General features: G+C 41.3%; 1 protein-coding gene across 3 annotated transcripts; it reads right to left on the bottom strand.

Moving 5' to 3' along the window:
- Nucleotides 1-1,013: 1,013 nt before the first annotated feature.
- Nucleotides 1,014-24,420, bottom strand: Smarce1 (SWI/SNF related BAF chromatin remodeling complex subunit E1). 3 transcript variants are annotated; one of them, XM_076935816.1, is made up of 12 exons: nucleotides 23,533-23,674; nucleotides 21,657-21,708; nucleotides 21,436-21,479; nucleotides 18,228-18,332; nucleotides 13,449-13,529; nucleotides 12,568-12,699; nucleotides 12,154-12,325; nucleotides 6,356-6,528; nucleotides 5,589-5,690; nucleotides 4,658-4,868; nucleotides 3,708-3,824; nucleotides 2,069-2,210 (listed from the first exon to the last, which is right to left on the bottom strand). In XM_076935816.1, exons 2-11 carry the CDS (start codon nucleotides 21,661-21,663, stop codon nucleotides 3,742-3,744), a joined length of 1,110 nt encoding a protein of 369 aa, XP_076791931.1. In that variant the 5' UTR covers nucleotides 21,664-21,708; nucleotides 23,533-23,674; the 3' UTR covers nucleotides 2,069-2,210; nucleotides 3,708-3,741. The 3 variants fall into 3 exon arrangements, with proteins under 3 accessions (XP_034361580.1, XP_076791930.1, XP_076791931.1); XM_034505689.2 differs by lacking the exon at nucleotides 3,708-3,824 and having other exon boundaries at nucleotides 1,014-2,210; nucleotides 23,533-24,420; XM_076935815.1 differs by lacking the exons at nucleotides 3,708-3,824; nucleotides 18,228-18,332 and having other exon boundaries at nucleotides 1,014-2,210.
- Nucleotides 24,421-25,523: the final 1,103 nt, after the last annotated feature.

The following is a 25,523-nucleotide window of genomic DNA, read 5'->3' as shown; positions in this document are numbered from 1 at the left end:
CCTTGCTCTAGGCTTCCTTTCCTAGCACTGTCCTCAGTAGAAGCAGGGGTTACTTCTGTGCTGTGGCAACTGATGGTGCTGTAAGAACCTGAGCCCTTGAAAGTTTTCTGATTTGGCAGCTTTTTTTTGCTCCATCTTACCTTCTAGAGGATTCTATCTGTGGCTATCCAATTTGTCTGAAATGAGATGTTTTGAATTCTTAGCCCCTACATGCTCAAAACCCCAAACAGACCCATTGATAGGAAAGTTCTTTGCCAGGATAGTCAAGGCTACACAGAGAAATCCTGTCTCAAACAAACAAACAAACAAACAAAAAAACAACACAAAACTGTCTTTGAATCTCAAGGAACTATAGAACCACGGGAAAGCTGGCTCCATCAGACTTCCTCTCAGGAAACTGCTCATTGCTGTGCCCATAACTGCAGTTACCCTAAGTGGGGTGTGGGTGCTGGCTCCCCATGAGCACAGGCTCTATCCACTTAGTAGCCACACTTTGTTTTTTCAAGACAGGGTTTCTCTGTGTAGCCCTGCCTGTCCTGGAACTCACTCTGTAGAGAGGCTGGCCTCGAACTCAGAAATCCGCCTGTCTCTGCCTCCCAAGTGCTGGGATTAAAGGCGTGCACCACCACTGCCGGCTTTAGCCATACTTCTTTTTTTTTTTTTAAGAATTTATTTATTTATTTTGTGTAAGTACACTGTAGCTGTCTTCAGACGCCCATATGAGGGCATCAGATCTCATTATGGATGGTTGTGAGCCACCATGTGGTTGCTGGGATTTGAACTCATGACCTCTGGAAGAGCAGTCAGTGCTCTTAACCACTGAGCCATCTCACCAGCCCTAGCCATACTTCTTACACACTACTCAAACACAGACTTCTTCACAGTCCTATTAATACTGACAGTTCATGACTGTGGGTTGTTCCATGATGTCCCTGTATCATAGGGACCAAATTAGGTCTGTTTTATCTTCTACAATGCAGTAAAAACTACAGTGCAATAAAAACACTGAGACCTTTGTCTTAATTTCTTTATTATGTTTGGACCTTTAAGAAACATATACCATCATATATACCACTATTCAGTAAAAATCTAAGTCTAGATTTTAGGGTACACACTACAAACTATCTTGTTTCTAGTCTCTAAGACCACTAAAGGGGTTATCAAAAAGGTAGGTTCAGCTCTGATCTATGGATCTCGAGCCTTGAGGTTTTCATCACTGTGAAGTATGGTCACGTGGATGAATGTAATTCCTGTTTTCCTTTTGGAATGGCCAATCGCTGTGAAGTATATAGTCCATCCCTTAAACACTGCTGTCTATCATGTCTTTGGAAAACCAATCTGGTAAAGAAGTCTTTCTTTTCCCCTGTACAGTAAGGATGAGTTTCCCAGAACACATCCCATATCGACTACACTGAGAAGCACTACAGATACGCAGCTCTCATCTAGTGAGGACTCCACAACAGCAACTACTTCCCTTCCCTCCCACGGGAGACATCTCTACACCGTCTGATCTGTGTACTGATAGGTTCAGGCTACACGCTGCCCTGTAAGACATCTCCTGGTGTCTGACACTGGAAATAAAAAGGGCAAGTGAACAGACATCCTCATGTTTTCAAGAGGGCACTCTGTGTAAGTACACCAGTCAGGGGACTCAGAAAGCTGTGGATGGGTTGGGAAGGTGTAAAGCTATGGCTTTGATGAGCACCCAAGTGAGCTGAAGGAAGGCATTTGTAAGAGTAGATTCTGCAGCATACAAGGTGGTTCTCAAAAAGAGATGGGTGTCTTCTTGTTTAATCTCAGTTCTGAGGTTTCACAAGTTGAGAGCTAAGAAAGGTGAGCGGCTGGCATTAGGCTATGATGCTGAGGGCTCAAAGACCTCCATGGTATCAACGGAAAAGGAAATAATTAATACACAGACCACATAACACCATTAAAACCAAAAAAACCTACATTTTTTTCATTTAAAAAAGTTTTAGGTCACATAAAACAAGGCAACAGTTACTCCTTCTTCTTCTCGTCTTCTGGCACTGGGTCTGTGGGCGGCTCCTCCACTGTGGCGCTGTTGCTCTCTGAGCCGGTGTTACTGTCACTGGTCCCTTCCACCTCCATGCTGTCAACCCCCTCCTGCCCACTCTCCTTGTCCTCAGGAGTAGACGTGCCTTCTTCACCATTCTGCTGGCTCTCTGCTGTGTCTTCAAGGTGTGCCTCCTCTGTAACCACACATTTACCACTGTCAGTTCCAAGAAAAACATTCACTCTAAGTACTCTGATCTATACGATGATCTGTCTGATATGGTAGCAACTAGCCATGCACAGACGGATAAGCACCTGAAATAAACCAGTATGATTCAGGAATATTTGAGACAACTCAGGGTACAAAAATCTACATTTTTACCTACAGTATTATGAAATTTAAATACATACCAAACACTTTCGTGGTGAGAACTGACCTTTTAAAATTAGGAAATATATGAAAGGGGCTAGAGAGATGGCTCAGCGGTTAAGAGCACTGATTACTCTGCCAGAGGACCCAGGTTCAGTTCCCAGCACCACACGGTAGCTCACAACTATTTGTAACTCCTGTTCCAGGAGATCTGGACCGACACCCTCACACAGACTACATGTAGTCAAATCACCAATGTACATAAAATAAAATAAAATAAAAATAAATATTTTTTTTAAAAAAAGTATATAAAATATACACCGGATTTCAAAGATTTGCTACGACAAAAGAATGTTAGACAGTTATAGTCTTGTGTGTGTTCGTGTGTCACAGAAGAACCACAAGCATTATGTTCCTCAAGAACTGTCCTTTTTTGAGACAGGATCTCTTACTGACCTGGAAGTGACCAGGTAGGCTTGGCTGGCAGGCCATTGAGCCCTAGGGATCGGCCCATCTCTATCTCCCAGTACTGAATCATGAGCATGTATTATCATGCCTGCTTTTTACATATGAGCCCAGGTCCCATCTACTAAGTCTTCTGTCTAGCCTAGAGTGTTAATAATTTTAAAAATATTGATAACATTTAAATATTTTGGAGACTTGGTTTAAATGTAACATTAAAAGGAAGCCAGAAGCCAGGGCAGTGGCACCAGAAGCTTTGGCTACTCAGAGGCCAGCCTATACAACACAGCACAGCAAGATCCTGCCTGAAGTACACAAAATGAAGGCACAGCAAGAAGCTGAGATGCTCCATTTAAAGTTGTGTTGGGCCACTTCCTTAGGAAGCTGAATACAAGGTTCTGACATCTCCAGTTCTCATTAGTCCCCCCTCCTCTTCCTTTTCCTTAAGCGAGGAGACAGGCATCTGAGTAAACCTTCTAAACACCCAGATGCTGTCAGGGTAACACAGATCTCATTTGGGGCAAAATAAGACTCAAGACTGAGAATATGGTCTGGCTGCAAGATGAGCAAAGAACCATACTCTAATTTACAAGTATCTGCTATAGCCACAAAAATGTGCTTCAGCCCCGAATTTATAGTTAAAAACCAAAGAGAAAACCTAAACCAGGTTCACAAAACCAGAAAGAGGCCCAGACAATGAAGAGTAAAACCAGACTGAAAAGATAACCTGCTGAGTTAAATATTATATAAATGCCTGGTAGAGATACTGATATTTCATTAAACATTGCCAGGAGTTACTGTTTGAGTACAGAAAGTATGCCCATGTCCCTTTTACCAGCAATTGCTAGTGTCCCCTAACTACCTTTGGCTTACTCCTGTTTATCCACTAGGCAGGGTCAATAGTGCCGAAAGGCAAGGTGATCTCGAAAACTCCAAGAATAACCAAGTCCATCAGTATTTGATGTAATTTCTACCTTTTCTTAAAAACAAACAAACAAACAAACAAACAAACAAAATAAAAAACAAAACAAAACAAAATCCCAAACCATGAGGAATGCCTTTATTCAGAAAAACCAAAACATTGTTCTAGGGTGAGGTCGGTCAGCTACCAACATGTAAGGCTTACATAGTCATCACTTTGGGGCTTTGTTGGCCAGGAAGTCGGTCTCAAGACCCAATCTACATACACACAGTACATATCATGCATATACATATGTATTATGCATACATGTACACATACACGCATGTATATATATTCATGTACACGCACACACTGCTGTCACCTCAAAGCTGCCACATACAGTGTGGCAACAAATGAGTGCAGCCATCTTCCAGTTAAACTCTACTTAGAGAATTATGAGGGAAGACTTGACTCGCTGCTTTTACTTCGCCCAATGCATCTTAGGACAAAGACAACAAATCTTGGAGCCAATGATACATCTTATATAAACAGTAGTCATAAAGGTTAAAATAGTATTGCCTATTAATCCCGTGTCAAATCCAGCAGCAGAATGCACTATAGAGGCAGGTAGTTGTTCAAATGAGATGAGCCAGAAAGCTCAGGAAAGGCAGTGTCAGCAACGGGCAAACAGGCAGGACCCTCCACGTCCGTCTCCAGAGCCACACCCACCTACCTGGGTACAAGAGCTCAGACAGCAACAGTAGCAGTGAGTCTACTATGGAGAAAGAGAAGACTGCAAAATCCCAGGGAGTTGACTCAAGAGTGCCAGCTGCTGATAAGCGTCCAGGAAGGACAGCCCGAAGCCGGCTGTCAGGGCCCTCACACCTCCTGGATGTCGAGGAGGTGGTTACCTGTCTCCATCGGGATGTTCTCCTCATCCTTCTTCTCCTCGGCTTTGCTGGCCGCTTGCTCTTCCTCAGGGGCGATGCTGTTCTGACTGCGCTCAGCCTGCTCTGCGGCCTCCTTCTCTCTCTCCTCCTGCCTTTTGCGGGCCTGCTCCTCCGCCTGTGCGATCTCAGCTGCAATCTTCTCCATGTCTACTTCCACCTTCAGACCACATAACTAGTTGTGAAGAACACATCAGTGAGCTCTCAGCAATGTTTTCTTCTTAGAACCTTGGAATCAAATAAGTTGTTTCCTGGCTTATGTAATGATATTTATATGAGGGAGAAAACGAGAGCAATGTCCTGAAACTATAGGACAAAAAAGCTGATCTAGTAGTCACCGGACGGGCAGGGGCAGGGGCAGGGGCTGCTAGGGCACCTCCCAGGACTCAGCCAGCCTTAGAACTCCCCATTCACCTCAGCTACCAAACATGTGAGTTACTTACTTATTATTTATTTATTTTTTTGGCTTGTTTTGCTTTCTTGAGATAGAGTCTCTCTATGTAGTCTTGGAACTCACTACATAGACCAGGCTGGCCTTGAAGTTGAATCCTGTTTCCTCTGCTTGGGATTAAAGGTATGTGCCACCATGCCCAGCTGAGGTTTATTTGATACAAAATGCAACTGAACTACATCTAATGAAGACATCTATGAATAAATTACAATAAAGTGAAAATAATTTACAACTCAAGGTTTTAAAGCACTGGAGGGTTCTATCACCTGTGGGCCTGGTCTCTATATGTATACTACACAACACTGCTAATTTATTAGAAAGGTAGTAAAGTTTGTGCTGTGATGTTAGTATTGTTTCAAAGTAACTAACACTCAATAGAAACATTACTTTAAGAAAAATAGCAACTGGCACATGATAAAGGTAGTCAGCAAATGGAATGAATACCCTTTTAAGTTCATTGTTAAAGGAGTCCGTGCTTTCCAGGAATTTCCTCTTCTTTTCCTGGTGTCGTTCCTCTATCTGAAGGAGCTCGGCTTCTAGTTTCCGCTGTAAGGTGTCAGACCAGATATGTATAGTTACGTGAAAACATGTCATTTTAAAAACAGTTAATGCTTTCAAATAAAATTTTACATTTTTAATTGCGTGTACATGTGTGGGGGCATGTACACCAGTGCAGGTGCCCGTGGAGGCCAGAAGAGTACACTCAATGCCCTGGAGCTGGATTTATAGATGGTTGTTAATCACCTTACATGGGTGCTGGGAACTGAACTCAGGACCTCTGGAAGAGCAGCTAGTGCTCTTAACCACTGAGCCATCTCTCTAGCCCACTAATTTTGCATTAAAAAAAAAATAAATCTAGCTATGATTTTGAAAATATAACACAGAGGAATAACTGTGATTAATAAGATGTTAATGAGTAAATTTTGGGGGAAAACATTTTATATTAATGCAGCAAAGGCTGATGGGGGACCCTAAATTCTTCAGTTTGCATCCATCTCTTAACATATATATTTGTCACCACAATGTTCTATTACAGTTTTCAATGATAAACTTAGTAAGCTTCCTGAATGGTCCCCTTCTTTCAGCCTCATTCTCAAATCATGCACAGGTAGTGCCACTTTGAAGATCTACTTATGACTGTAGCGGAGTCACAGCACCTGGGATGTGTGACACAGACTCCTTCTATTATAATGAACGGTTTCTGAACTTACCTGATGAACCATTAAAGACTGGACTTGTCGCTTGAGGACCTGCATTCTGGCTGTTGTGACAACCGACCGCACATCAGGTACCACGCTCTCACTGAGGATCTCACTGATGAGGCGGTGGTTTCTCTGGAAACGGGCAGTGGCTGTATGCTTCATTGAAAAGCCATCATCATAATCTGGAATGAAGGAAATGTCCTGGAAACTAGGTGACCACTTATCACAGCAATGTTAACAGTAGTCACTTAGTAAGTGAGGTCCTCAGTGCCCTAGCCAGTGGGCTTGCCTAACATCAGGGCATCTGGGCAGGTGACAGTAAGAACCACGCAGAGAAAGAAGACACAACTCACCCAAGTGTTGTTCTCATAAAGCTACTAAGGCAGTGACGCTCAACCTGTGGGTCTTGACCCCTTTGAGGAATTAAACAACCCTTTCACAGGGGGTGCAGGTTGCATATTGGATATCTGGCTTATTAGATATTTACATCATGATTCATAACAACAGCAGCAAAATTTACAGGGTTTTTTTTTTTTTTTTTGGTTTTTTGAGACAGGGTTTCTCTGTGTAGCCCTGGCTGTCCTGGAACTCAGAAATCCGCCTGCCTCTGCCTCCCAAGTGCTGGGATTAAAGGCGTGCACCACCACCGCCCAGCAAATTACAGTTATAAAGTAGGCACAAAAGTAATTTTATGGTTGGGGGTCACCACACCATGAGAAACTGTATTAAAGGCTTGTAGCATTAGGAAGGTTGAGAAGCTGTGTATTAAGAGATGATGTGTGTCTGATATTTGGTTAAAACACAAACAACATATGCTCACATCTCTTTTAGTTCTGGGATCCATGTAAAACCTGCATGTGATGGCAGAACTTGAAATCCTGCCAAATGTTCCGTTCTCCTGGTAATCAAAGGCACTTGATATACACTACACTGAAACTGGGAGGTATTTTATCACAGTTGTTAGAATTAGTGAAAATATCCATTTGTAAAATTAACTTATCACCATCTTCTCTAGTAATATTTAGTATTTTCCAGGTAGTTTTTGTTTTGCCACATTAAAAAATGGTAAAGACCCAAACTAATCTTATAGAAAAAGAACAAAACAAAACAAAACCAAAAAAAACCTACAACTTGATTTAAAGGCTGGAAGATAAAGTGTTTGCCAGTGAAGCATGAGGATCTAAATTTGGATCCTAGCCAGCATCCAAGTAAAAGATGGGTGTGGCAGATTCTGGAGGCTCACTGGTCATTCAAGTTAAAATGGCAAACTCTAGGTTTAGAAAGACAGAGACTCTGTGTCTTAAAATAGTGCAGAGAAGCAATTCAGGAACCATCTGGATGTCATCTCTACCTTCCAAATGTCCCTGGGTAGGGAAGGATAGTGCATGCACCAGACCCAACCTTATCACAAAAGGAGACACCCAACACCAACACCAACACACACACACACTTGATTCTAAACTTATTTTTAATTTTTCCAGTTTATACATGTACATGGCTGTTATTAATGTGTAAAAGTGTCATTTAAACTTAGGTACACACAGTATACATTTGGCTTATGTTTTTTATGTGTGTGGGTTGTTATTACTTTGGTGTGATGCATGCGTGTAGTCTACAGGTGTGCATACATGTGTATATACATGTGGAGGCCAGAAGAGGATAACAAGTATCTTCTCTATCTCTTTTTGCTTTATCCCTTTAAGACAATGCCTCTCACTGAACTGGAAGCTTACCATTTTGGCTAGGTTAGCTGGCCACGGAGGTGCCAAAGTCTACCTGTTTCAGCTCCCCAATGGTAGTGTAAGTGCCAAGACAAGCAATTTACATGGGTCTTGGAGATTTGAACTGAAGTCCTTGTGATCACACAGCAAGAGCTGGCTCCAGGGTGTGTGATCTTTTTGAGACAAAATTTCACTATGTAGCCCAGGCTGGCTTTGAACTCAAAGTAGCCTTCCTTCCTGCCTCAAGTTTCTCAAGAGTTATTTAAAAAGCCCTCACTATCTTGTGTGAATCAAGGCGAGTCTTGTGCTGGGATGTGTAGACCACCACACCCAGCATGGATGCTTATTTCTAGTAACCCCAGAGTATTTCCTTTATCTTGCTGTCACCTCCATATGCATGGTAGCAACCTGAATTACTATTTACTTAATAGTTTTTACACTAACTCATTAAATAAAGCAAGTTTTCCTTCCAATATAAATCAAAACAAAGCTTGTCTCTGAATCACCTAATCCCCCTTTTTAAAAATGATTTATGTATAAATGCTCTATCTGCATGTACAAACGTGTGCCAGAAGAGGGCATCAGATCTCATTAGAGACGGTTGTGAGCCACCATGTGGTTTCTGAGAATTGAGCTCAGGATCTCTGAAAGAGCGGCTGGTGTTCTTAACTGCTAAGCCATCTCTCTAGCCCAGATCTAATCCTTTTAGCATTTCAGACAGGTGTAGGGACCATGCTTTAGGAAAGAAATCCTGCTATATACAGAGGCCTGCATGCTGCTGAAGAATTATTTAAAAAGCCCTGACTATCTTGTGTTAATCAAGGTTAGTCTTGTGGACCTTCTGACACTCCTTTAAGAAGCCAGGGGATGCTGCCCTCGTGGACGAGGCTTCTGTCTCTTGGATTTCTGTACATTTCTATCTTTCAAGTCCTCCTAGACCTGTGGTGTCTGACCCCATGTATATGTCGGACAACCTTTTCACAGGGATTATATACCAGATATACTGCATATCAGATATTTACATTACAATTCATAACAGTAGCAAAGTTGGAGTTATGAGGTAGCAATTAAACAATTGTATGGTTGGGAGTCACCACAATATGGGGAACCGTGTTAAAGGGTTGCAGCATTAGGAAGGCCGGAGACCACTGTCTTGAAGATCATATTCTATTACTATAGCTTCTCAATTATCATGTTCCATGCTACTACTGATGTAAGAGCCTCTCAGACTTAGTCCCTGCTGTTCTATTTTGCTTAGGAAGATTTTTATTTTCTATGTATGATTTCCATGTTGCTAACCTCCATTTCTACTGTCTAGATCTTCATTCGTTCAGTTATTTGCAGAATTGATCTTCTATTGTCTTAGCCATGTTTTTCTTGCACTAATTATTTTTTCTGGGCTGCATATATACCTTTAGCAGTGCTAGTTCTGCTTAACACTCAATTTCTGTTTCTAGTCCACATTTTATTACACTGTATTGCATTTATTGGAACTTCTGCCAGTAACTGCAATGACTCCCTTTGACGCTCACTTATAATTCTTCCTCCTACTCAGGTATTTATTCATGTCTTTTGGTGACATTACTCCTCCACTGTTATCTCCCTAAAATTATCCAGAACTTCTGCTGGTATTTTCCAAGAGGGATCTTAAGTTACATTCCTGCTGTGTTTGTGGCTGGTAGTTACTGCTTACATGATCCATGTCCATGATCCAGCAGGACACAGAGCAAAGTAAACATTTACACAGACAGCATGCTGGGTATGTTGATGAGCATGCTCCTAGTGGAAGTGGCTATCTTGGGACCCATTGCAGCTTCAGACTACTTGGTTGCTGAGGGCCAGAAGAATAATCTGCACATATGCACATGGAATCCTAACTCAGAAGTCTGGCCATCTGTGTGTAATGTGTACTCAAGAGTGATCTTATGGGTGGTATTCTCAGATTCATACTGGATTTTAAAATAATAAGGTTTTTATAATGCATACACTCATTAATTTTTGCTCCTAAGAGCCTTTAATTCAGCAAATGTAGGTAATTGATAAATTGGGTAAGTCTTGATTAAGAGCTTTCCTAGAGGATCAGAGTTCAGTCTCCAGCACCCAAGTCAGGCAGTTCTCAACAACCTGGAACTCCAGCTTCAGAGGAAGAAGCCCTCTCATGGCATCTCCAGGCACTGCACTCACATGGACAAACCTACAGGCTTGCTACATACATTTAAAAAAAGTAACTGAAAGGTATTTAACTTTTTAGAAAAGAACCTGGGTGTGGTGGCACACACCTTTAATCCCCATGCTTGAGGCAGAGGCAGGAAGATCTCTGCATTTAAGGCCAGCTTGAACTGCATAGGGAGCTCTAGGACAGCCAGTGCCATGTAGATACCATGTCTAAAGAAACAAAACCAAATACCAACCAACAAAAAGGAAGTTAAAAGGAAGAAAACAACAACAACAACAACAACAACAAAAACCAAACACAAACAAACAAAACCCCCAAATAAAAGGAAATCATATATTTTATGATTAGGGTGTGTTACGGTTTGTATATGCCTTGTTGAAGGTGTGGCCCTGTTGGAGTGGGGCTTTAAGACCCTCATCCTAGCTGCCTGGAAGCCAGTATTCTGCTAGCAGCATTCAGAAGAAGATATAGAACATTCAGCTCTGCCTACAACATGCCTGCCCAGACACTGTCACGTTCCCACCTTGATGATAATGGACTGAACCTCTGAACCTGTAAACCAGCCCCAATTAAATGTTGTCCTTTTAAGAGTTGCCTTGGTCATGGTGTCTGTTCACAGCAGTAAAACCCTAACTAAGACAAAAATTGGAGCTGGGAGTGGGGTATGGTGTGATAGGCCTGACCATGTTTTTGTTTAGAAGAATGTGGATTTGGGGACTTTAGATTTGGAAAGCATTGGAATGCTTTAAGTGGGGCTTAATGGGCCATCCTCATAGGACTATGGAAGACTTTGTTGCTGAGATTAATTTGAACTGTGCAGACCCCAAGAGGGTTCAGTGGAGAATAATTTCAATATGAGGCCTAGAGACTGTTTCTATGGTATTTTGGTGAAGAATGTGGTTGCTTTTTGCTCTTGCCTGAAGAGTCTACCTGAGTCTAAGGTAAAGAGATTTATATTAATTGCATTGACAAAAGAAGTCTCAAAAAAGCCCAGGAGAGACTGTTCTCTGGTTAAGTCTCATGAAGAACATTTTGAACAAGGGTAGCAAGCTTAGAAAGGAAAAATATAAGATATATGGTTCAGGTATTAAGGGACACCAGGAAGTAAAATGGAGCTGAATCCTATGTTCTAGGAGATAAGAGATTAAGGGATTTGGGGGTAAGATTCCATTCAGCTAAATTTAGATCCAAGCATGTTGGTATATACCTTTAATCCTAGAAGACAAAGCCAAACAGATCTCTAAATTCGAGGATAGCCTGGGACAAAGCAGGTTTCAGGTGAAGAAAAGCTTAAATCCAGGCATGGTAGTATACACCTTTAATCCCAGCATTACAGGAGACAGAGCCATGCAGATCTCTGCCTTCAAGGTCAATCTATATAGCAAGCCAGTAAGCAGCATTCCTCTATGGCTTCTGCATCCATTTCTGCCTCCAAGTTCCTGCCCTGTGTGAGTTCCTGTCCTGCTCCTTTGGTGATGACCAGCAATGTGGAAGTGTAAGCTGAATAGAATAAACCCTTTCCTCTGCAACTTGCTTCTTGGGCACGATGTTTTGTGCAGAAACAGAAACCCTGACTAAGACAGGGTGTGTCAGCAAAAATTTATCCCAGAATTTGGAAGCTGAGACTGGAGAATCAGGTAAATCTGGGCAACACAGTGAGACCCTGTCTTGAAAATCAAACAAATCCTTTATTTTGAGTATAAAGACTTTGAAAAGTAATAAATATAGCTTTTTTTTCCTTAATAATTTTCAAGGAGTATTTTTTTCCCATGGGAAAGTCACACACAAAAATCTTATTATTAAAAAGACTTAAAATTATGGTTTTCCATTTAAAAGAATAAAAGCCTTGAACTAAGATTTCTTTTCTAATTCAGAGAGGATACATACACAAAGCCCCACTTCCCCCTTACCATCTGGGTCCTCTGCAGGCTGAATGCTCATGTAAGGCTCCCCCTTCTCCATGCGAGACTGTCTCTGTCGACTTTCTTCCTCTAATGCAGCTTCCGCACGACTTTTTGCATTAATATACGCAAGGTACGCAGGGGAATTATGATAGGCCTTCATGGACTCATTGTACTCGATCTGAAATTCAAAGGGGTTGGCTTTATAACATACATTCTGCTCTACAGGCCACCATGGGCACCTGCATTGTCCCTCTGAATGTCAGAGGGCAAAGGTAAAACAGGGTGTCGGGACAGCCATCTCCCTTTCTGAACAGAGAACGTGCCACTCGGGTGATGGAGCCTGGTGGACAAGGCTTCAGCCCAGCTGTCTGGCCACGCTTTGTTTCTTTTATAAATAATGAGCCAAGGCAGTCCTCCTACCTTTTCTGCTTCGTATTCGTTTAAATATTCTTGCTTCTCTTCATCAGTGAGATCTCGCCACATGCCACCAATAATCTTGCCAATCTCCCACAACTTTAGGTCAGGGTTGGAAGCCTTTACTTGGTCCCAGACCTTAAAGAGTAAATAGTTGAAAATTCAATATTAGTGCCTAAGTAGATAGTTATTTTAAAATACTCTACTATGGAAACATTTAAACACAAACAAAAGCAAAGTAATCAGCCTGCTTCCAAACTGCCAACAGCTGGCTTACCTCATTTCCTCTTTATTCTGCTGGATCTCACTCACCACTGTCATTTCCTCATAAATACTTCAAACTGATTAAGCTAAGGACACCATTAATCACTAATCACACTTATAGCGAACTAACTGAACTATGTCTCTAATTGTTCAACTGAATTTAGAGGTAGTTAATTTGTATCATACTATCAAACACATGTAATAATTATGATCAATATTTTTACTAACTTATTATTCATTTTGTACTCTTGGAATTGAACCTAAGGGCTCTAATATGTAGGCTAGGCAAATGTTTTACCACTGAACTACCTCCCAGACTTATTATTTTAATAAAAATAAGGTATCAATATATACAGTCTTATGCTCTTCTTTCTACTTAACATTCTTCTCATGTCTTTCAATATTCTCAAAACGATATCACTTTCATGGCTGTAGACTAATCTGTTTAAAAAGATTTTAGCAGTTTATCTAACCATGCTCCTGAGTTCTGGAATTCTGAAATGAGAATAAACTACTTAAAAATGACAAGTTTTCAAATTCTTTCCTCAAGTATGCATAAGGCAGACACCGAGCCAGCCTGAGACTGCAGGCCAGGCCAGTCGGCGGAGCTCTCTGGCACCCACCTTTCTGCTGTACCTCATGTAGGGCATCAGCGGCTTATCTGGTGGCTTTGGAGGCTTTGGAATCGTAATGCCAGAGGACGCCTGTAAAAGAGTGAAATACATTCATTATTCAACGGCAAGGAGCTCACTGACACCTGAAAAGAACGTCCCTTAAAAATTCTATGCGCCTTTCTTCTACTCGTCCATGGATACAAGATTCTTATATTTCCTCCAAAGAAAATAGATATCACTGCAAATTTAGAAATGTTTATATCAGAAGAAAATGACTTTAAACACGTGATATTTAATGTCTTACTTAGCAGTTTATTGCCACTGTTTTGACAAGCTGCCTGCAAGAATAAAATATTATATAATAATTCATACACTGAAAATGGAGTTAAATGCCAAACACCTCAAATTTAGGACGTTACCTGGTATCCTTTTACTTTGCTTAGCACCGTTACACACACAGTCAGCACTGGCTTATCTGCAGACTCTGGCTCTTAGCACTTACCACACACACAGTCTACAGGGGATGTTGTTATCATGTCAGGAATGCACCCTCATAAAAACAGCACAAAGACTATCTCCCAGGTTAAAAAAAAAAAAAATCACCAATAAGAAACAGGAACTAACAAGAAATCTAGCAAAGAAAAAAAGGAAAAAAAAATTTCCTTTAGAAATAGAGATTTATGTTTGTTAAATTCTTAGTCTCATAGTTTTGTTTTCTATTTTTGCAGTCTTGGGCATATTTTCTTACAAGGGATCAAGTTGTGTGAACTCAAGTGATAATTTTCCTGTCTTCAATCCCATGGCCACAGAAATAGCGAACCGTGTAAGTACTGAGCACTGGGATTCCCGGCCTTGCTATGTTACTTTTGAGGCCCAGTCCTCAATGCTGCTTTTGTGGAAAAGCAACAGGGACAAGGAAAGGCAGTCACATGGAAAAAGAAAAATACAAGAAAAGGGACTAAAAATTTTCAGAACGGTAATGAGGAAGTTGGTAAGAGAAAAAGTACAAAAGGAAGCACCGAGAGTTAGGTGACAGGTCCTGTCTGTGAGGAAACATAAGCCAGGAAACACCAGGTGACTTCTAGCAGAAGCCCCATTTAAAGCTGCTATCCCAAGGGCAACTGGTTCTGAACTTCTCTATCTCTTCGTTTTATGAGTGCTTTGATGGAGGAGCCAAAATAATTAACATGGCCAGCCCCACTTGGCTCTGCCATCACTAGGGGAGTCCTGGTCCTTACCCTCTTTGCAAGAATGGGACAGAGGACTGCTTTACGCTAATTAGCAAAACACACACTAGCAAAGCCTTGCTGCTCTGACTCACAGAGGATCTGGTCTTACACAGCTGTGGGCAATGGAGTGGAATGAGACCTGGAGGCAGAAACTGTCCCAGTGGTTAGAGCAGCCACCCAGGGAGGCAGGCACCATGGTTTGAAGGAGTCATAACATGGAAAGCCTGCATCTCAACACAGGAAACAATTAGAAAAGATTTTCTTTTTTCCTTCCTTCCTTCCTTCCTTCCTTCCTTCCTTCCTTCCTTCCTTCCTTTCTTTTTCTTTAAGAGCAGCTTGAAAAAGTTTTATTCATTTACCCTAAAAATTACAGTATTTCTTTGGGCAGTATTTGTACAGATTATTTTTCTTAAAGGAGTTTGAACAGTGATAACCTAAGATCCAGTTTTTAAAAGTATGTGCATGTATTTAAACACTATTTTAAGACGATTTATGACGACCCAGTGAGGCAGGTTTGGCAGGCACCTATTCCTATGTGTGGAATTGTAGACTGAAACTTGGTTGCTTCTCTGAAGATGACCAGCAACAATTCTATACTGTTAAGGTTGTTTATTGCTGATTCTATAAACCTAATCATTTTTACGAGAAAACATTTCCAATCCAGACCCCATACAAACTTTTGGAACACAAAGTGGGTTCCAAAAAAAAAAAAAAAAAAGTTGTGCCAATATTCAATATTTGAAGGTGCCAAAATACTGTTAACAGTTAAAAATTTTAACATGTGTACTTTGTAAGCTTTAAGTATAAATTAAAACATTTAAAAACAAAGTTTAGTAGTATTTGCTCATATGTTCTAGAACATTAATAGATTTGCTAATTCACCCCCTTTCCCAAAGAAATGGATCCAAATAATACTGAATTTGTATTATTGTTACACTATCAGTTTACAAATAATAAAAACAAAACAACACAACACAACACAATGCTCTCCCATTCCCTAAGAATACATCCCAGTTGGTTTGAGGCTCTTTGTCAGCACACACGACCATCTCAGACCTCTTTCTAACTGCCTCAGACACTTCTCTGCCCTCACTGAGTGCCTTGTTTAATCCTTTCTTGTTAAGACTCAACTAGAAACAGCTGCTGGTGTGTGCGCTGTGCAATCGGCTTTCACTAAGTGGCCCAGGAATGAGATTTTGGAGAGTTCAGCTTTGCTTTGTTGATGAGGATCTTTCCTTGTTGCTATGAGGACACCCACCCGCAGCACCACTTCTCCATCTCTCCAATTTCTGTCTTTCCACTTCTGTGAATTGGAGGTGGGGAAGCAAATACTTAATGCTTGTTAAAACTGTTCTTATCTAAGAGTTAGACCCTAGCAATCTGTGGATAAGTCCATGATCTTGTGATTGATTCATCTTAAATAGCACAAAAGGGTTTTATTTTGTTATTTCTTTCTCAATTCTTAGCTGTTTCTCTGATAAGGTCTTATTTATGGATTTTTCTCCTGGAAAGAGGATTTCTATTAGCAAGAAGTAGGCTGCTTTTAACATTTTGTCTCAACCTGTTTACAAACCTGTGTATCAGAGAACATGAACCATCACCTGAATAGAGTGATCAGGCATGGGTTACACTTAACACTGTCCTAAGTCCTCCAAAGGTCTCAATCTGGTCACTAAGTGCTTTATTTTCTGAAAACTACCCACATGGAACAAAGCTCTTGCTTAGGATTGCACAGAATTATTCCACCAAATCACTGTGGCTATTTATAGACAACGACTTACTCAGGAGGTGCATTCCCCATGAGGCAGTGCACCATTGGGGTCATTCTCTACAAACACCTTTTATAAGCAAGTGAGTCCCAAAACGGTAAGTCAGGATAAAGAGAACGCAAACCCCGGGCCTTTAGCAGTTTGACAAGAGGTCAGTCTGGCGATACTGGAACAAAAGGACAAGAACACAAGGAACAACTACAGAGGACAGAAACACCAAACTCCTCAGCCTCATGTCTCCCTATATTGAAGGCTAGAGCTCACTCTCAAAATTTTCTGAGTTCTTCCATTCCCCAGGAAGGAAAGGGTTGAAAACAGATGACCAGCCTAGGCCCAGACAGGGAGTGTCTCTCTCCTTTTTTCTAGTTTCCACTGTATGATCTAACTTTGTGTCAACAGAGAAGTCTCCCAGCTACATACAAACTAAGAGCTGGCTCTTTATACAAACCCCAAACTAAGTTACTCTAGGATCACATGGCTACTCCTGTTCCACTGGCAGGCCACAAGAGCTTTAACCATATAGAGTATTCAGAACCATCTTCCTACTCACTACTCATAAATACACTTCTGCATTAACACAAATGATCCAAAACTAACTGTGCCTACTGTGTGAACTATAATATGCTCTTTGTCATCTGATAACCTTGCCTCTCATTCCACCTGGGAAACAATACATTTAGACCAGGGAAAAACATGTACTGCTGCACACAGAAACTGTGTGTGTCGCACAATGCACACATAAAAAACATTTTGTCAGAACCCTTTTCAAATACTGTGAAATACGTATGGCACACAGAACTTGATATGCTTATGAAGTACAAATTATGCAGAAACAATGAAAAAATTAGACAAACAAAACCTATCCAGCTAAGCAATATGCTTACCAGGACAGACACACAGTTTGATAGTGAGTTTTCAGCTCTAGCTTTACTACAGGGTGAGAGGGCTTTTTTTATGACTATAGAAAATGAAAACCAGATACTAAAAAGTTTACAGCCATCTGAGTTGTATATATTCTCACCAATACCACATTCTAATGGAGGTATTTGACTTTTGGATTTATTACCTTAGATTTCCTTTGAGTTTAAGATAATTTAAAAATAAAAGCTTTGAAGTATATTATCCAATTTTGATTATCTTAGTTGAATTACTGAAATAAAATTCCCCAAGTTTTAAGAATAATCTGTCTACAACAGATTGGAAAGCTATACTTATCTAACACCTGGAATTAATTCTATTCAAGTTTTATTCCAAAATTCCTTGAGGTAACAGTAAAATCTTTTTCTGTACTGAACTGGAAAGAAATGAGTCTTAGATATGTCACTTACTAAATCCAAAAGACAAACAACTAAGTGTAGACGGTTGACAGGCAGGTCTGCCAAAAGTGTTCTAGTCCAGACAAAGTCAGGCCTTCAAAGTTCTAGGATTCCTTAAGAAACTGTGTCCTTGAGAATAACGCCAATTACCTTCAACAATGAGAGATACTCTTCATGTCATAAAGTATTTTAACCAAAAAAATTCTACATCTGTTTACATATACAGAATGAGCATTAAGGGTCCAAGGCTTTATCCCTACTGATCACCAAGTAGAATGGGATTTCTTTCTTCCAGGTATATATCCAGACTTTACTTTTTTTTTTTTTTTCCAGTGTAAGACTGTACAAAATAGTTGAAAAGTCAGGTTAAATTTTTTAAATGGCTGTGCTTCTGATTCAAAAGGACCTAGCTCTGGAGGCATTTCTGGTCAATTCCAGTTGTTTGCCGGAGGCTGTAATAGTTGATTCTCCTACCGTGACCCGGCTGTTGGTGCCCGGGTTCCCTCCCAGCCTGTAGTTGTTGTAGGCGAGATGACTGTATGGATTGTATCCCACAAACCCTGGTGTGCTGGGCATTTGCTGATGGAAACAAATGAGACAAAAACACGAATGAGAAATGAGCTCAAACGAGGGAAACACAGAAATGAAAAATGATCTGCATATGGCATGCAAAAGCAACCTGAATTTAAACAAGCAATGATGTGTTGTAATTGGTTTTTTTGTTACTGTTTTTTTTTTCCCCACTGAGAAACCAGTCTGCAAGTATGCATGTGTATGCGTGTATGCATGTTTTTCTCTTTCCTATTTTCCTTGGTGGGGGTTAGGGATGCTTGGGAGACTGAGTATGTTGTGTTTGTTCTGAGGAAAGCATTACACTGCAGTTGCAAACATAAACATCTACAACTATTTCATGGTAAACAGTATGAGATAATTTAGCAATCTGTGATGTTTGAGATAGGAAAGCTTCAAGTATGATAAACTTTAAAGTCTGAAAACACTACATGCAAACAAAACATGATTTATTTGACAGTTATGTGGATGCCACCAGTGCACTCATTTACTAAAAACAAAACAAGAAATGGATCTGCTTCCAAGACAGCTTTAAATAATTTTATATGTGACAAATGAAAAGAGACTGAAATCAGGAAGCCAAGAATTGTCAATAGGATAGAACATATGCTGGATTCAATGGATGTCACATGCATGATTTCAAAACAAGGACTTGTAAGAAATGCATAGATTTCATACTGGGGTGCTATCTGATCTTTAACCAAGTCATTCTTTCAAGACTTTCTCTTCCATCTCTTCTTTGATCCATCTTCGATAGATAGGTAATCATGAACAGTTTATGCATTTAATTTTAATGGGAACTACTTTTTTTAGTTGACAGACTTGAACTTTTTCATCTGATTTCCTGAAGTCTCTCAGCCTTTCCAAATACAACTGCTCACTGCAGCAACAAAACTCTTGATTTTTGTGAATTACATGTTGATATAATCACAAATGGGTTCTTATGGAATTGTGGTCTTGTGGTTAATACAATGACATCCAGTGTTCATAAAATCAAGGCAAAATGCACAAAAACAATGTGGTAAAGAAGAGACCAAAAGTGTAGTTGACTTAGTGACACTCAGTCGTAACAAGTGATAGCAATGCCATTTTTACATGCAATTAATATAATTCTCCTCAATTCTACAAAAGTACACTTGACACATTCCTGCTAAACTTAGTTGTTACAAAATAAATGCCATTTCCTAAAACATGCCCTTGTATACATCCAAAGACATTCAAGCAGGCAGCACATGTGATACTTTTTAAAGGAAAACAGTGATCAATTTATAGCCCATGTAGTTAGGAAAGACGCAAATTAAGCATATTTAAGTAGCAAAACACAGATGAAATCATAAAGGCACAAGAGAAGGGCGTGTTCCACAGGGAGTGGCTCATTTGAGCAGTGGCAGTGGAAGGGGTGGGTGGTGGTAATGGTGGTAAAAGCAATGACATTTAAAAGAGAAAGACTAACTCCTTTGGTACCCGCTCTGCAGGATGTTATAATCCCTAGCTTCTGGATTTTGTGTATAAATGTGAAATTATGATGAGGGTTAAAAAAGGATCCCTTTCTTTGTATGAAAACCCAGAAGGGAATCTTGGTTTTTAGAATATTTTTATTTAAAAAATAATAGCAACTAGACACTCCTGGAGGTAGTATTTATAAAAAATGATACCTCCAAACACTGATTAAAGAATAATATAAGCAAATAGGGGAATTTAAAAAAAAATGAAACTAGTATTATTGCAATTACACCATTTCTAAAGTTGAGGGGCCTGCTTCTATTTTTGAGGTGAGACTTTTAATCGCTCAACTCAACCTGCACACAACCATGAGCGGAATGTGATGGAGATGGTGGTAAGAAATGCTCTTTAAGAAAGAAAAATAATGAAGCACACGACTTTCCAGTCTACTGGAAGCAACTTTACAGACTGTATATTACATGAAGTGAACTTAAGAATGTATGATATGCTTTTTAAAAGGAGCATCTAAGGAAAAACAAATTGTTGATAAATGTAACTAAAACATTCACCTACGGGTTAGTAAATCAGACTAGTTACCTAGCAGAGAAAACAAAAAAGACACAGGAACTCATTAGTAATAAAAGTAGACTAGCCTGAAATTAGTTGGTAGAGGGTATGGAAGAAAGAGCTAGCAGATATCAAAGAGTTAATTTTGGGCTGGGCATGCTGATAACCCCAGCGTTGGGAGGCTGAGGTAGAAGGATCACCATTTGGAAGCCAACCTAGGCTACATAAAGACCCTGTCTCAAAACAAAACAAAATAAATCAAAATAATCCTGATTCAAATTTTGTAGGATATGGGTATGTTAAGTGGTTTTTTGTTGTTGTTTTAAAATGGCAGGAAATCCGCCGTTTCAGCATTTCAACAGGGCCTGTACTGTTTGCTGTTACATTGGAATTGTGGATTGGACAATTATTTTACAAGCTGTTCAAGAACTTGCTGGGTAAAAACGGTTCACAACCATTAGACACCTTTAAACAGATCAGTTGGCAAACCAAATAGAACACAGTTGAGCAGCAAGACCTGACCCATGGGTAACAAGAGCCTTACTTGACCAGCTTGAAAATAAGATTTATGAGTGTAGTTATCCTTAGAACAACAAACTTTATTTAATGTGAAATTTTTATATACAAGGTTTAATTAAAAAATGTGTGTTGCTGGGGTTCCAACCTAGGGCCTTGCACATGCTGGGTAAGTGCTCTGCCGCTGAGCTGACCCAGGCCTACAGTGACAGAGAAATGTAACCAGTTGAAGGTTAGGTTTAAAAACAACAGAAACGAATCAATGACGCCGGAATGAGCATTCACTCACTGTCAACTGAAAGACCCTTTACCAGGGAAAATGGCAAGAAAGGAGTGTTTCACTGATTTCCCGTTAGGGAAAAAAGAGAGCACAGGAGGTTGGAAGCTCATAGTATGTATTTTTAAATGTTGGGTTTGGTTCAAGGTAGGATGAAAGGAGTTATTTTATTTAGTAGGAAGTGCTGATTTTTAGCTGAATTTTCTATCCTGTGGCGGTGATGACTGAGTGACTGTCAGTGGAAGACATCTGGGTTTTTGTATCAAGGCCAGACTTGGCTATTACATTAACAAGAAAATTAAAACTTACTGTTGCAGGAGCTGGGGTGGGAGGTGGGGCATAAGATGGTCTTTCTGTTTGAAAGAAAATAAATAACTTCTTGTAAACAACTGAGATATAATACTATGCAACAAAACTACCAATGGTCCTGTTTTGAAGAAAAAAAAAATGAGAGTATTTTGGAATTCCCATTTGCTAGGGCATTAGTCTCGTATTAACACAGATTGATAAATATAAAAATTGAAACTTACTTGACATTTTGGAAGATTAAGTTCTCAGTTCCTTAAGAATGAATCTGAGACACTAAAATAAAAAAAAAGAAAAAAAAGAAAAAAAAAGAGAATCAAAACTCAGCAAGCATAAGAGAATGTTTTCCTAAAGAATAGGGTAGTTTTGTATTTCTGAGCAAAATTACTTCACTGTTAATTGCTAGTAATCAAGCCTTTTGCATATTTTTAACTAGTTCTTACAGTCATTTGATTGATCAGAATTAAATGATGAAAATAAATTACTGGGAAATTTAGAGTTATATTAGAGATGGATTTTTAGGTTTTTGCTTATGTTATTGAGAGCCACGTCTTGTATGGAAAACATTTTGCTGATGCCATGCAAACGATTACTTAGACTGATAAAAAAAAATAATGACAATAGAATGTGATGTATTATCAGGGTGACCCCAACAAGGCCTACCAGATACTGACAAATAACCCCTGATCAGAAGCTCTGCCTTATTTAGGGGACATTTTTTATTGAAACAGAGCAATGTCTTATTCCTGGAGGCAGTGTGGAAGATAACTCAGTATGGTAACAAACTTCACATTCTCTTTTGTTGGTAAATAGTTTCATAAGAGCTGGAACAATTTTCTGAGGCTACTTACAGGACACGTGTTCCTTTACAGCCAATTCCAAAAATTATCTCAGGTACTTTCTTGATTTAATTGTATCGTCTCTGTATTCCTACACGGCTTACAAAGACCAGTGGCATTTTCCCTCACACACCATGTGAAAGTGGCTAGGTTTTGTCTCGCAACAGAGGAGGGATGGTCTAATTTATTACTTTGTTACTCAACGTAGCTCACTCAATTCTTTATAAATTTGGTCCTAGCATCACCAGTTCAAAATACGAACATCTCTGAGCTTGCTCCTTACTCAACACAGACCACAAACGGTAATGCATAAAGAGATGAAAATTTATTTTTAGAAAGACGGTGAATACACTTTTTTTTTCCCTTCTAGTTTTCATTTTAAGGAAGTGCCTCAAATCATCAGGGTAAGAGATTCTGATGTGGAAATAGCTAATTTTTTTTCAACCCATCTCTCTTTTCCTTCCATCAACACCCAGTAGGCCTTGCTGTGGGGAGCCCCGACAGAAACTATGACAGGGTCCCTGGTACCTTACGCTTCACTGCTAATACTTACAAATGATCGCTCTCCTGGGCTAAGCATACAAACTCTAGTAGTGAGTGGATCTAACCATAGTGCCTGGCACGGAACTCAGTATCTGCTGAATTTCCTTACGGGTCAGGCTTATAACACAGTGTTGCTCACCAGTCACAAAGACCCTACCAGATACGTAAGGCTGTCCCCATTTTTACAAACGAAGAAAACAGTCTCGGGGCGATTGTCTAAGGCCATAGGCCAGAACTTCCAAGGTGGGTTTAAATCCAACCCACACCGTCTCAGACTTCACTCCAGGCCACCCCGGGAGTCTTTAGCTCGCTGCCTGAACCAAATAAAATAAAAATAAAAATAACGGGGGAACCACCTTCCTGGTGGGTGAGGACCCCCGCTGGCCTTGCCCAGAGGGCTTCCCTTGGTCCTTTCCTTTAAATCTGTGGCGGGCGGAGGGTGAGCTTTTCTGGAAACTCCCCCGCAGGAGGCTGTGCATTGGTGCTCGGCCAGCGTCGGGAGTCCAGCGTAAAGGGACGATGGGCGCCTCCGAGGAGCTGTCCCGGATGGGGCTGCCCCGCCACCGCTAGGCCTCATAGAGGCCGCGCCGGCTCTAGCTCCTGCCTCGCAGCCGAGGCCGAACCCCAGCACCCCGCGGGAACTCGGGGTCCCGCCAAGCCGAAACACCACAGCTCGCCATCCTCCCCAACCGGGTCGGGCCCACTGGGAAACACTCACCCGCGGGCCTAGAAGGCGCCCGCAGCTCCGGCTTCGCTTCTCTTTGTCCCGCGCTCGCCCCGCCCCTCGCGCCGGAGCTTCCGCGCTCGCACTTTCCACACGCTCCGGGAATTTTCGGCCGGCCGCGGCCGGCTCTCCTCAGACGAACAGCCCTTCCAGTGAGCACGCGACAAGGCTTAGTGCGCCAAAAAAATTTTTTTCAGGCTCCTCGGTTTTCTCAGAAGTCTTCCAATTTGGATCCTGTCCCAGCCGGGCGCCGATTCGTCACGGCGAGGAGGGCGGAGAAGGCTGGGCCGCGTTGCGGGCCCTGGTTCGCGGCCCGGCGGCAGGAACTGCGCACACTGCGCGCCGGGGCTTCACTGAGGCGGTGGGCGCCGCTGTGTGAGGCGGGAGTCCGGAGAAGGCTCGCCGGAGCCTCTCCCGGGAGAGGGCGGGACGCAGCTCCCGCACACCCCGCACCCTGGCGTTTCCCTTCGCGCTGGTCCTCAGTACTCCGCTGATGGACGTATGAATGAATGGAGGATGGAGAATGTAGGCGGGGAGGACCTGGGTCCCCGCGTTTAGGTCCTTGCTGGCGCCCAGCAGGGCTCCCTGCCTCCGCCTAAGCGAAAAGCAACACGGGAGTTTTTGTAGTTTTCCAGATGCTTCTAGAGGTTGAGTGATGGCGACGGGTTTCTGAGCCTAGGATCCTCAGATGTCAGTCAGCTCACTCCTTCCAGCTCGCATACCTGTGACAATTCGCATCCCTTCCCAGGAGGGCCAATTCAGCTCAGCCTCGCTTGTCTTTAAATAGTCAGCTCAGTGTTTCTTTGTGATGCCCTCCTGGAACTTTCCTAAGGCTGATCCTGTGTCTGATAACTGCTGTATGGGATTGGGCCATCTGCAATCTTGGAAAGTCTTGAAAACAAAGTTTCAGGCATCTGGGACCGTACAATGTCATAATTACCAATGATTTCTAAGGGCTAGACTTGTAATTAGGTGTTCAGTAAGTGTGCGTGGGGCCACTTTTCTGGACCATTCCAGGGCTTGTTCCCCCCCCCCCCCCCGACCCCCTTTGGTACTTTGGCGGACCATACGAAGTAGAGAATACCTAGGTAAAATGGGTCACATCACGGTGGAGGAAAATTGAGCAGACCATCTGTGGTTATATAAGGACAATGTTAGCATCTAGAGAAATTGGCTGAATGCTGGAACTACCTGTTGGCCTTTATCCTGGTTGTGACAACAGGAAATGAGGTATCTTTAGAAGTCTGCAGAGCATAAATGATAATACTGTCCAGTTCTTCCGTTGCCCAATATTTTTATACTCATGAGGTGAAAGTAACAAAATGAGAGTGTATTGAAAGGAAAGACTAAAGGTTTTTTTTTTTTTTTTTTTCAGATGAATGCACAACATAAAGGAATGTATCTGAAAATGTTTTTTAACACAAAAAGCATAGAGATGAATGGGGGAGCCACACAGTTACAGCAGAGATCCAATGTCTCCTTCCTCTGTCTGCCCAGGAGCTCCAGCTTTGTTACTTCCCTGCCTTAGAAGTTTTAGGATTATGGGATGGTAGAAAAGGGAGTAGGTGGTACAGTGCTTTGGGGCATGTGTGTACATGCATGCGTGCTACAAGGCGCCATCCCAGCTGGCCAGTTCTCTGAAGCTCAACGTTGTCAGCATGCTGTGGTGGGAAAGGGCTGACACAAAAGTGGTTTAAAAAAAAGAGGGAATTGATTGAGTTCTAAGTGGACAGTGGCATGATATTCTTTCTTGTTCTTTTTACTTCTGTGTGGTGCTGGGAATTGAATCCAGGGTTCTGAACATAGTGAGCATCTGAGTTACATCTGCAGCCCTCTCATGTGCTCATGTGCCTTTTATTCCAAGGAAACCTTTTTTTTTGTTGTTGTTGTTGTTTTTGTTTTGTTTTGTTTCGAGACAGGTTTTCTCTGTGTAGCCCTGGCTGTCCTGGAACTCACTCTGTAGACCAGGCTGGCCTCAAACTCAG

The sequence above is a fragment of the Arvicanthis niloticus genome, chromosome 6 (genome assembly GCF_011762505.2).
Source record: "Arvicanthis niloticus isolate mArvNil1 chromosome 6, mArvNil1.pat.X, whole genome shotgun sequence".
In the NCBI taxonomy this organism is placed as follows: domain Eukaryota; kingdom Metazoa; phylum Chordata; class Mammalia; order Rodentia; family Muridae; genus Arvicanthis; species Arvicanthis niloticus.
The sequence above is the reverse complement of the archived record's forward strand: the minus strand, read 5'-3'. Positions and strand labels throughout refer to the sequence as shown.